The sequence below is a fragment of the Schistocerca serialis genome, chromosome 2 (assembly GCF_023864345.2).
Source record: "Schistocerca serialis cubense isolate TAMUIC-IGC-003099 chromosome 2, iqSchSeri2.2, whole genome shotgun sequence".
Lineage (NCBI taxonomy): Eukaryota > Metazoa > Arthropoda > Insecta > Orthoptera > Acrididae > Schistocerca > Schistocerca serialis.
Window position 1 is genome coordinate 650,342,987 of NC_064639.1, and position 13,471 is coordinate 650,356,457.

Consider the following 13,471-nt stretch of genomic DNA (forward strand, 5'->3'; position numbering starts at 1 on the left):
GATACAAATTCTTTATATAATTCATATGATACAATAAACTTGGTATCCCATCGCAACATTTATTCTCTCATGAAGCTGCCACCATATGCAAAGGGGGCAGTTGAGAAAATGATATTTCAGTACCTATAACTGAGTCACTAATAAATTTTCTCATCAATATTTCAAGCAAATTGGGTATTTCATTTCTAAGGAAAACATGCAAATGTCTGTTAAATGAATGAGCTTTTTAACTGTGTAACATGTCTTTATAAGATATCTTTTTATAAACACACACCATATAGAAAACTGTTACATCTTCCTTTTCATACAGCTTTGGTTTGAATTTGTGGTGACTATCAAGCTCAAAAACAGCACCTTTGAGTTTTGATTTGTAAACTCTTTGATGTATGATCTTTGCCATCTTTATCTTTGTACAGTTTTTCTCTGACATTTGTACTTTGTGGGTGTGTTCTACAGTTCTGTAGTAAAAGTTGGTCTTCAGCATATATTGAGTTGGTGGTTTCCATTCCTTCATCATACAACAAAGAGACATAATTTAGCTCATTGGTGACTCCTTATTTGCATCTGCTACTTTGCACATTATTCCAGTGACAGTGTGTTGTTTTCGTCAAACTCCATGTTCTCTCATCACATCTCAGGTGTACCACATACCTCATACCACTGTTAAAATGGAACAGGAACAATTCCTTCATCACGCTACACAAGTGAGCTCTCTAACCTATCCAAGCTCAACAGAGGCACAAACCAAGTGCATTGTCTTCGGTGTTTAAGCAAAGTCACATTAATCTCAGCACTCCACAAGTTCCACTGAACCTCTACACTCAACATGCCACTCAAGGTGCTGTACAGTCTCCGATTCTGTATACTACGCATCTTCTACTATCATCTTTCAGATCATGGCTGTACTACCAGTGATGACCTACCACTCCTCCACACCCCCCGAGTTGCAAAATGTTGCCTCCACCCCCTTCTCCTCTCCCCCCCCCCCTTTCCTGGCAGAGGAGTCAGGTGCTACACATCACATCATATCCCACTCTGCAAGAAAGCACACCACTGCTGCATACGATGACCATGATCCTCCCTGACACATTGGTCAACTGTGCTCTCATATTTACTGGGTCAAGTATCAAGAGGGGCCATCTTCTTGACCCCCTCTCCTGAGACAAACTTGGGTGCTGCTCTGGGACACTACCCACATCTCAATCAAGATATAGCCACTCACAGTGCCTCGTCACCCTCGACACCTCAGCATGTTCTGACAAGCAGGTTACTTAAACTGCCCCCCGTCCCTCTCAAAAAACAACCCATGGATCAGGTTAATCTTGGCCAACAACCTCTCTGACCTCCACAGCATCTTGGAAAAGGACTCACACTTTATCTGCCTTGTCAGCAATCTGCACGATCACACGAACCTCATCAATGACCTACTTCTGCGCCCACCTACCCACCACAAGAATTCTGCTGCCAAAGCCTTGTTAGCTGAGAATTTGGTGCACTTCCCATCCTAAGTTGTTCACCACATTATACATGGAGAAAACTTGGAATTTCAGACTGCGTCTGAACTCTGGAGCTGCCCACAGGCATTGGTTGATGTGGAATTCTTTCCTGACATCACTTTATGGACTTTGTGGGTCATTAAGCTCCTGTGTGAGCAGCAAACACAACTACTTTCTCACGCTGACCTCCATACACACTTCAAACCCTACTCATGGACTCGTTTAGGTGTCCCATTTTGCACTGCTTCCACATAGTGTTTTATGAAATAACAGTTGGCGAACACCACCTCCACTCCAGGCAGTCAACTCTATGTTGTGTTGTCTGTACGTGGTGGGTCTCACAACAGGCTTAAGATTCATAATTGATACTTGCAGAGAGACTATCGACATTTCTACAGTGTTAGCCCCCACTAGCACAACTCCAACCAAGCTAACCTTATGTGCTGCCGAGTCTGATGTCAATGTGCTTGATGCAACAGATCTTGAATCTGTACTTTGCACAGACTTTCTTTAACATTTTGGTTTATCACCAAATATGCAATCTGCCTCATTGCTCCACCACACTTCCAACTCCCTAATCATATGCTCATTCAGTTGTTCTCCTTTGTTACCCACGAAGGAATCCTCCCTCCAAGTGCTCCACTTTAGCAACTCAACTCACTGCATCATTTGTTGAGCTTACATCCCCAGGCACTATACTTCCAATGCCTCATGAGCTTACAACACTGTGCTTCACCAGCTGAGCTCTGCACCATCCATGCTGTAGTGTTGACAGATTGCCAACACTACGCACATTATTTAAGGGAGGCGGCCATTAAGCAAGCAGTCGGACTTGATGGTCTGAAACAGGATACTTCATAAAAGCTATAAAGAAAAGTATGTAGCTGCTGGAATACTTAACTTTAATCCACCATTTGTATACAGTGTTCTTGATGAGACATTTCATACGATAACTATCAAACTATGTAAGGCTAATGGCTCCTTGCTAGGTCGTAGACTTTGACTTAGCTGAAGGCTATTCTAACTATCAGATCGGCTAATGAGCGATGCTTCGTCAGTGTAGTCGCTAGCAATGTCGTCCATACAACTGGGGTGAGTGCTCGTCCATATCTCGAGACCTGCCTTGTGGTGGCGCTCGGTCTGCGATCACACAGTGGCGACACGCGGGTCCGACATGTACTAATGGACCGCGGCCGATTTAAAGCTACCACCTAGCAAGTGTGGTGTCTGGCGGTGACACCACACATGCAACTGGCACCAGCTCATCAGACACTACATCAGCTCACTACCACACACTTACCACACTCCAATGACACCCAGCAACTATGCCCATGCTCTTGCCGGCACTGCACATCCACAGCACTCTGAGATCAGTGACATTTTGCTCCCCAGTGATTCCTCCTGGTGCACCCACCTCTTGAACACAAGGTTTGCCACCTCAAAGCCAAAAAATAATGCAGCGATCAAAAATATGTCATTGAACCAAATGATGTGGGCATTATATGCTCATCAGGTAAAAATTGCTCATCCCCCATGCAGCTCATCCAGAAGAAAGATGGTTCTTTCTGTCTGCGCAGGGACTACAGAGTTCTGAACTCTTGCACTATTATAGACAATTATCCAATTCCACATATTCAGTGATGCACAAGTGTTCAGTGTACTTGATTGCCACAAAGCGTACCACCATAGTCATATGTTCAAGGACAACATCCCCAAGACTGTGTTAATTACCCCATTTGGGAGTACTGTTTCATGTCATATGGATTCCAAAATGTTACTTAGACTTGGCAGTTGTTTATTGTTTCTTTATTGTTGAACCTGCAGTTTGAATGAGATTTTGATCTTTCCCTCCACCCGTGAGGAACATGAACAGCATTTGTCTCAAGTCCAGGCCCCACTATGTAGCTATGGTGTCAAAAATCAACCACAAGAAGTCACAATTAGCTTTCCTAGGCTATTCTGTGCTGGCTGAGGGCATCCAACCAACAAGTTGTCAAGTTTATGTGTAACCTCCCTCTACCATGGTTTACAGTGAACTGCAAAGATTCTTAGGCATTATAAACTTCTATCACCATCACCTCCCTAATGCTGCCCCCATCAAGGCTCTGCTTACCAACACCCTAATCGGAAAAGCACCTTGGGAATGAGGAAAGTTCTACCAACTGATGGCATAATCCAAAGATTCGAGGTCCTCAAGTTTGTCCTCACTCACATTGTCACACTGGCAATCCCCGTACCTAATGCCCATATCTCCATCACTGCCAACATGAATGATACATCAGTAGGCACGGTTTTGCAACAGGACACCAGCAATTCCATTGAACTTCTCAGTTTTTTCTCCAAAAAACTTTTGTCGACACAACACAAGTGGTCTACATTCAACTGCGAACTTCTCATGGTCTATGAGGCAGCCAGATGCTTCCACAACAATATTGAAGATCTCGAGTTTGTTGTCTTTACTGATCATCAGCTGCTTGTAGACGCCATCCACAATCCTAGCAAAGACATTCCTCCCCAATGCCTATGGCACATGGACCTTATCAGCCAGTTTCTTCCAGAAAAGAATTAAATTTCTTCCCAACTGTGTGTCCCTGGAAAACTTCTCCCCCTTATTCCCCCAATAAATTACATCTGAATAGTGCAGCTGAGTCAGTATTTCTGATTGTATAAAACTATTCTTTTCCCTTCTTGGCTAAAACTGGGTGATAGGTTTGGTTTATTACTGTTCATATGGTGGTCACACTTGTTTCATGCAGGAGAAATGGATCTGAATTTATATGTCACTGCATGTCCATCCACTCTTGATCAGAATGTTACTGTAGAGGAGAAACTTGTGAGGGGGTTTGAATTACCCTTAATTAGTGCTAACCAGGACGAAACCAATATCAAAAATTCCACACTATAATGACGTACCAGTTATTTCTACTAAGTCTTATTAGTGCCTTCTCTAAATGTACAACATTTAATATTACAGACCTGCAAACTTACAGAACTGCTAATTTGCACATCCCCAAGTATATTACTGGTGCACAGCTGTCGAAGAACTGTTAAATGCAGTACCCGTTTAGGACAATGGCCTAAGACTTTATTCCATTTTATTTGTGTGTAGCCACTGTCTCACTCCTTATGTAATTGCCTATTCCATTTTGAGAGTATTGATGTATGGCAGTTGATAAATGCATACATTTTGCTATATTTCTGTTACTCAACATGTACATTTTTTTATCCCACAGGGTGTTGGTATAGCTGTGGAATTCTGCAGTCACATTGTACGGGCTTACACTGTTTCCACTCTTTCAGGGAGCAATAAACGAGCAGCAGATGCTCTTACTAAGATTGGCAGCTCAGTAAGTGTTACCAGGCTCATAGAAGTTGAGACCCTTAAATACTAAATAGATTCTTGTATGTGTGTGCTTAACATTTGATTAATTATTCATGACCACAAACTTCATTAAACGTACAAGTAGTTTTTATTACTCATTTTTGAAGAATATTTCAGTATCTTATGGTCGTAGTTCTTGCATAGCATTACAATGCCTTCACTTGCAGAAATCTGTTTCTCACCTGTATGTTGTTATATAAAATAAAATAAAACCAGAAAATTTAGTGTGAGTGCACTGAAGCTAGTGTCTAGGAAATAATGTTGATGGCATTCAGACTAAAATTAAAAACAGAAAAATTAAGGTTTAAATGCTAATTTTACAGGGGAAATTCATTTCAAATTGCTTCCACTCAGTTGTATCTTTGTAAAATTTAATGGTATTATCAACATTACTAGTGGTGTTGAAAATTTTCCATACTCACCAATCCTCATAAAGGACTCTGGGCCTGGTGGAAATTCTTCAAACCATACATCTACATCTACATGATTACACAGTCAAATTTCTGTTAGATGCCTCATCGAACCACCTCCAAGCTGTTTCTCTACTGTTCTACGCTCTTACAGTTCATGGGAAAAATGAGCATTTAAATCTCTCTGTGCAAGCTCTGATTTCTCTTATTTTATGATGATGGTCATTTCTCCCTATGTACGTGGTCATCAACAAAATAATTTCATGCTCTGAAGAGAAAGTTGGTGATTGAAATTCCATGAGAAAATCCTGCCCAATGAAAAACACTTTTGTTTCAATGATTGCCAACCCAGTTCATGTATCATATTTGTGGTAGTCTCATCCCTACTTTGTGATAATACAAAATGAGCTGCCCTTCTCTGAACCTTTCAAATGTCCTCTGTCAGTCCTAGTAATGCAGATTCCACACCACATGGCAATATTCTAGAAGTTGGCAGAGAAGCATAGTGTTAGCAGTCTCTAAACAGATATCTTGTCTAAATTGTTTTGCAGTTGATTTTGATCATCTGATGACTTGAAAAGATGATAAATGACAGCATCACCTGCAAACAATGTAAGAGGGTTGCTCAGATTGTCTACTAAACTGTTTATGTAGATTAGGAACAGCAGAGGGCCTGTAACACTTCCCTGGGGAATGTCAGATATTACTTCTGTTTTACTTGATGACTTTCTTTCAGTTACTACAAACTGTGACCTTTCTGACAGGAAATCACAAACCCAGTCACATAACTACGTTCCATAGACACACAATGTGAATAGAAGTCACCTGTGAAGAACAGTGTCAAAAGCCTTCTGGAAATCTAAAAATTTGGAATCAATTTGACATTGCCAGTCAATAGTACTCATTACATCATGACAGTAAAAAATTAATTGTGTTTCACAAGAATGATATATTCTGAATCCGAATAGGCTATTTGTCAATAAATCATTTTCTTCAAGGTAATTCATAATGTTCGAACTCAGTATATGTTTCAAAATCATACTGCAAATTGATGTTAGTGGTTGTTGTTGTTGTTGTGGTCTTCAGTCCTGAGACTGGTTTGATGCAGCTCTCCATGCTACTCTATCCTGTGCAAGCTTCTTCATCTCCCAGTACCTACTGCAACCTACATCCTTCTGAATCTGCTTAGTGTATTCATCTCTTGGTCTCCCCCTACGATTTTTACCCTCCACGCTGCCCTCCAATACTAAATTGGTGATCCCTTGATGCCTCAGAACATGTCCTAGCAACCGATCCCTTCTTCTGGTCAAGTTGTGCCATAAACTTCTCTTCTCCCCAGTCCTATTCAATACTTCCCCATTAGCTATGTGATCTACCCATCTAATCTTCAGCATTCTTCTGTAGCACCACATTTCGAAAGCTTCTATTCTCTTCATGTCCAAACTATTTATCGTCCATGTTTCATTTCCATACATGGCTACACTCCATACAAATACTTTCAGAAAAGACTTCCTGACACTTAAATCTATACTCAATGTTAACAAATTTCTCTTCTACAGAAACGCTTTCCTTGCCATTACCAGTCTACATTTTATATCCTCTCTACTTCAACCATCATCAGTTATTTTGCTCCCCAAATAGCAAACCTCCTTTACTACTTTAAGAGTCTCATTTCCTAATCTAATTCCCTCAGCATCACCCGACTTAATTCGACTACATTCCATTATACTCGTTTTGCTTTTGTTGATGTTCATCTTATATCCTCCTTTCAAGATGCTATCCATTCCATTCAACTGCTCTTCCAAGTCCTTTGCTGTCTCTGACAGAATTACAATGTCATCGGCGAACCTCAAAGTTTTTATTTCTTCTCCATGGATTTTAATACCTACTCTGAATTTTTCTTTTGTTTCCTTTACTGCTTGCTCAATATACAGATTGAATAACATCAGGGAGAGGCTACAACCCTGTCTCACTCCTTTCCCAACCACTGCTTCCCTTTCATGCCCCTCGACTCTTATAACTGCCATCTGGTTTCTGTACAAATTGTAAATAGCCTTTCGCTCCCTGTATTTTACCCCTGCCACCTTCAGAATCTGAAAGAGAGTATTCCAGTCAACATTGTCAAAAGCTTTCTCTAAGTCTACAAATGCTAGAAACGGAGGTTTGCCTTTCCTTAATCTTTCTTCTAAGATAAGTCGTAAGGTCAGTATTGCCTCACGTGTTCCAGTATTTCTATGGAATCCAAACTGATCTGCCCCGAGGTCGGCTTCTACTAGTTTTTCCATTGTCTGTAAAGAATTCGTGTTAGTATTTTGCAGCTGTGGCTTATTAAACTGACTGTTCGGTAATTTTCACATCTGTCAACACCTGCTTTCTTTGGGATTGGAATTATTATATTCTTGTTGAAGTCTGAGGGTATTTCGCCTGTTTCATACATCTTGCTCACCAGATGGTAGAGTTTTGTCAGGACTGGCTCTCCCACAGCCGTCAGTAGTTCCAATGGAATGTTGTCTACTCCGGGGGCCTTGTTTCGACTCAGGTCTTTCAGTGCTCTGTCAAACTCTTCACGCAGTATCGTATCTCCCATTTCATCTTCATCTACATCCTCTTCCATTTCCATAATACTGTCCTCAAGTACATCACCCTTGTATAGACCCTCTATATAATCCTTCAACCTTTCTGCTTTCCCTTCTTTGCTTAGAACTGAGTTTCCATCTGAGCTCTTGATGTTCATAGAAGTGGTTCTCTTGTCTCCAAAAGTCTCTTTAATTTTCCTGTAGGCAGTATCTATCTTACCCCTAGTGAGATAAGCCTCTACATCCTTACATTTGTCCTCTAGCCATCCCTGCTTAGCCATTTTGCACTTCCTGCCGATCTCATTTTTGAGACGTTTGTATTCCTTTTTGCCTGCTTCATTTACTGCATTTTTATATTTTCTCCTTTCATCAATTAAATTCAATATTTCTCAAATGTTAGTGGTATGGGTCTGTAATTCTGTAGATTATTTGTATTTTCTTTCTTGGGTGTTGGTTTGACATTCCAGTCTTTATGTACAGATTTTTAGGTGAGCGAGTAGTTATATATTATTGCTAGGTATGGAGCTATTGTTTCAGCATACACTGAAAGAAAGTGGACTGGTATCGAATCTGGACTGGAGACTGTATCTTTATAACTGATTTAAGCTGCTCTGCTACACTGTGGATATCTACTTTTAAGTCACTCTTGTCGGCAGATGTTCTTGATTACTTATTTATTTTTCTCTGGTGAAGGAATTTCAGAAAACTGTGTTTAATGACTGCTTTAGTGGCACTTTTATCAGTAACATGACCATTTTTATTGGACAGTGAAGGGATTGACTGCATTTGCCACTGGTGTACTTTACAGACAACAAGAATATCTCTGCATTTTCTACCAGATTTTGATACAGAGTTTTATTGTGGAAACTGTTGAAAGCATCTTGCATTGAAGTATTGAAGTTCACACTAAATTTTGAGGTTCTGTAGAACTTCATCAACCTTGGAGATTATGCATGCTTTGAAATTTGGCATTATGTTTTCATTGTTTCTCTAACAATGTTCTGACCTGTTTTGTGTACCATGGAGGATTAGTACCACCTGTTATTAATTTATTTGGTATATATCTCTCAACTGCAGTCAATACTATTTTTTGAATTCAAATCACATCTGGTCTATGCTTAAATAGTCAGATTGGAAGCAATGGTGCCTGTCTCTTAGAAAGGCATCAATTTTTTAATTTTATTTTATTTATTTATTTTTTTTTATTTATTTCTTTTTATTTTTTGAAATAGATATATTTTGTATTTATTTTTGGTGGGTTTAGATGTTATGGTGTTCAGTCTCACTACAACAACATTGTGGTTACTAATACCTGTATCCATCATGATGCTCCCTATTTGCTCAGGGATTATTTGTTGTTAACAGGCCACATATGTTTTCACAACCATTTACACTTCAAGTAAGTTCTTGAACTAATTGTTCAAAATAATGCACCATATAACGGAGATGCTGAGTCGCAGATAGGCACAACAAAAAGACTCACACTTAAAGCTTTCAGCTATTAAGGTCTTCATCAACAATGCACACACACACACACACACACACACACACACACACACACACACATGCACACAACTCACACACACGACTGCAGTCTCAGGCAACTGAAACCACGGAGTGCTGCCTGTATGTGTGTCTATTGTTGATAAAGGCCTTAATAGCTGAAAGCTTTAATTGTGAGAGTCTTTTTGTTGTGCCTATCTGTGACTCAGCATCTCCAGTACATATTGAGCAGCAACTTGCCTTCTCATAATATTGTTACATTTCATCCTGGATTTTCCATTGTTTGATTTTTGTTCAAAATAATTTTTGGAGAAAGCATTCAGTATGTTTTGGATGACTTTTTATGTGCACCACTGGCTTTAAACATATATTTTCATCAACATATTGAGGTTAGATTGAAGTCACCACCAACTATAATAGTATCAGTTGAGGTACTTTGAAACCAAAGAGAGAATCTCTTGTGATCCAAAGTAACACACATAGTTAATAATGACATGAGCCACCAACTGCAGTTGGCTGCACCCTGTGCTCTTTGTAGCATCCAAAAGCACCCATTCTGCATCTGGAATAACTCCTCCTGGTATGCACACGGAGTCTAAGAGTTTGGCAACAAGAGAAGCGATGCAAAGCTGGATTGCGAACTTCACACTTCTCTTACTACAAATGACTTACTTGAAACATTCAGGCAAACCTCTTCTCTGGATACATGGCTGCATTGATCTCCACAACTTCTTCTCTGAAGGAATAATGCTGGTTAGAGGGATAAAAAAAAATTCTTCACCCTCTCCCTCTCTGATCTTGAAATTACTATGTACACTCATAATACTTTCAATTCATTTCTGGTACATTTCCATTTCCACAAGTATCACATAAGAATACAAATTCTTGCAAGTCAATTGTATCTTTAACTGTCAGATACAATTAAGTATATTTACAATGTGGTGAGTTTAATAACCACCAGAAATTCAAAGACAGTTCTTGCTTGTGGCATGTCCAACACCCGAATTAAGAGTCTCAAATCAATTCATATTTTATTTGTTCATAACAATTACAATCATTACACCATCAAAGAATAATGCATGTTTGCTTCTTGTACAGCACATACAGTTCCTATTGTGCAAGCGGCAAACACTTGTCTGCACTGATCGACTGCCACGATTGCAGTATTCTCCCAATATATATGTCCATCCTGCACATACAAAAACTGGTGGCATGGTAGATACGTCTCCACTCTCCCACACTCATACTTAAAATATCGAGTGTTCAAGATGGTGGATGACTGAGTGTCTCTAGAATTTACCCCAAAATTCTCGAGGCACTACAAGAGTGCATACTGGATTCCTTCCCCATCTTCCATCATCATATTCCATTAATCTCATCATGAAGGAGATCCTTCTGGGATGTGGAACAAGTCAGCCTGTTCTGTTGTGCACAAAACTGACAGCTGAATTAATTTTACAGTATTATGAGAAGGAAAGTTGCTACTCACCATACAGTGGAGATGCTGAGTCGCAGATAGGCACAACAAAAAGACTCTCACAATGAAAGCTTTCAGCCATTGGCCTTCATCAATAGACACATGTGCACGTGCAAACACACACACACACACACACACACACACACACACACACACACACACACACACGTACACAACTCACACACTCGACTGCAGTCTCAGGCAACTGAAACCACACTGTACATATAACCTGTATAACTTATTCTGAAATACTTACCAGATATGTAAGATATATGTCTTAATTGGCTATAGTAGCACTTTACTTAATTCGAGAGCCATTGTGAATTTTATGTTGAGTGCACTTTGCATAAGAGAAATTAATAATAATCCTTCTGACAGTACACCATTGATATTGAAAGTACAGACATAGCTGTAGGAAATCATTTAAAATGTGTTAAAATGTAACATAATATGTTATTAATCAATCAAATATCTGTTGCAGGTACTGTCAGGAATTACGCTGACAAAAATTGTTGGTATTTTTGTGCTGGCTTTTGCTAAGACTGAGATCTTCCAAATCTTCTATTTCCGAATGTATCTTGGAATCGTGCTGATAGGAGCAGCACATGGGCTGATTTTTCTTCCAGTGTTGCTTAGCTATATTGGTAAGGAATTTTTTTCAAAATTTTATTATTTATAGTTTTAAAATTTATGCAATTTGTCGCAAAAAGTAATGGATAGCAGAACTTTGTATTGTTTTATGTTGCCCAATTGAAGTTTCACATTCTTTTTCTACATCATCTTGCTGTCATCAAATAAATACTTCATTCTGAAGTTATGAAACTATTTTACTAGCTCATCAACTGACCTCAGGTATGACATAAGTATACTAGGCCCTCAGTGTTGAAACTCGGTGACAAATAAGATTACTTTGATATGTTGTTAATGTACAGTTGACTACTCTATTTAATGCCACCTGTGACTAAATGCACCTTATCAATGTTCTTAATGAAAGAACGACATTCACAGTAGTAATATTTATTGTATTAACTGTTAGTTATTTACTTTGTAAGAGCACAATGTATGGTCAAGTAGTTCCTTAATGTGAAAAGTACATAAGTTAATGATTAATACATTAAAAATAAGAGAAACACACACACACACACACACACACACACACACACACACACACACACACAGAGAGAGAGAGGCACATATGCCTCCACCCTGCCCCATGACTCTCACTTCAGGCAGCCTCCTTCCCAGTCTCCCCTTCCTCTGTTCTATAACCATCTCCCAACATACTCCCCATGCCTTGATCATCATACATTGCAAGAACTTGACCAACACCGGTGCCTGCGCATCACTCTTCTATCCCCTGCACCAGTTGCCTCTCCTCCCTCTTGCATTCCTGCCCTGTACATCTGCTGCCTCCCTCCAAGATGTCAGCCACCCTTCCCCAATCATCCCTCCCATTCCCCAGAACCTTTCCCCTTGTTTCCACTCCATCCAACACAACCACTCACCCCAGGCAGCCTCTAGAACTGCAGTACTGGTCTCGTGTGTTCAGACAGCGCAGTGTAGCTGTAAATACATGTGTGTTTGTGTGTGTCTGAGGGGGGAGGCAAGGAGGAGGGGCAGCAATCATGTATGTGTACTCTAGTTTGAAAAGGATTCATCTGAAAGCTAGCATGTTTTATGTCTTGTTTATGTGCCTGTCAATGACTCAATGTCTCTACTTTAGGTGATTTGTTACCTTTACTCCTAAATTATTTATATTCTGTCAGAACTTTCCATTAACGTAGAAATAGTAAGTATTGTTCAAGGTTACAAGTATAAGGTGTCTTAGTCGTAGGCTATATGCATTGGTAATTTACCGGTCCTGCTAACATTAGAAATGTTTCATGTCTGCAAACAATATCATTTCCAGTACAAAACATTGTAAAACAAATACAATAATAGAATTGTACTGATTAGGCAACTGTAAAATGATTCAACGCACTGTATATCTTCCCCCATTCACACTAAAATGGAGACAGTGTTCTCTCTCTATCACTCTTCCTGTCACATTACATAGAAATATAGTATGAAGAAGTGTTATTCCACTAACATGCTTGTTCATGATTTTTTTCTGAAGCAGCTAAACATATAAAGTCTCTTCACTTCTTGATGTTTCAGGACCAAACAAGAACACCAATCCAACATTAGAAGACATTACAAGATCTACATAACCAGTGAAATGGTATCATCAATCGACAAATACCACATGTAACTGGTGCAAAGTGAACAAATAAAGAGGCAGCTGTGGATATGATATCTGTATGTGCATAACCTGTGTCCAGACTCCTAAGATGGAGCACATTTAACAAATGAACTGATGAAATCTGTGTAGCACTTTTGAAGGTTTTCAAGATGTTTTGAAGGTTTCCGAGGTGTCACATTTGTGTGTGTGTGTGTGTGTGTGTGTGTGTGTGTGTGTGTTTTGTTCCTCACGATACTGTGCTGCAGCTACCTCATTAACCTCATTTAAGTGATCTGACCAGCACCAGCATGCAGTATATTCTGTGATCTGTAAAATTGAAATGAAAATGCATCTGATGTGCTGGCATTAATTATTTTGTTAATTTATATACTCATTAACAATCATG

The 13,471-nt window shown here is 39.6% G+C and overlaps 1 protein-coding gene across 1 annotated transcript in view; it reads left to right on the forward strand.

Annotated features, from left to right (window-relative positions):
• LOC126456309 (NPC intracellular cholesterol transporter 1 homolog 1b-like) overlaps positions 1 to 13,054 on the forward strand; it is a 124,669-nt gene extending 111,615 nt beyond the window's left edge. Inside the window, exons 22-24 of the mRNA XM_050092060.1 lie at positions 4,730 to 4,843; positions 11,326 to 11,488; positions 13,002 to 13,054. Of these exons, the coding sequence (XP_049948017.1) occupies positions 4,730 to 4,843; positions 11,326 to 11,488; positions 13,002 to 13,054 (330 nt within the window). The remainder of the gene's footprint in view (positions 1 to 4,729; positions 4,844 to 11,325; positions 11,489 to 13,001) is intronic.
• The last annotated feature ends 417 nt before the right edge of the window (positions 13,055 to 13,471 follow it).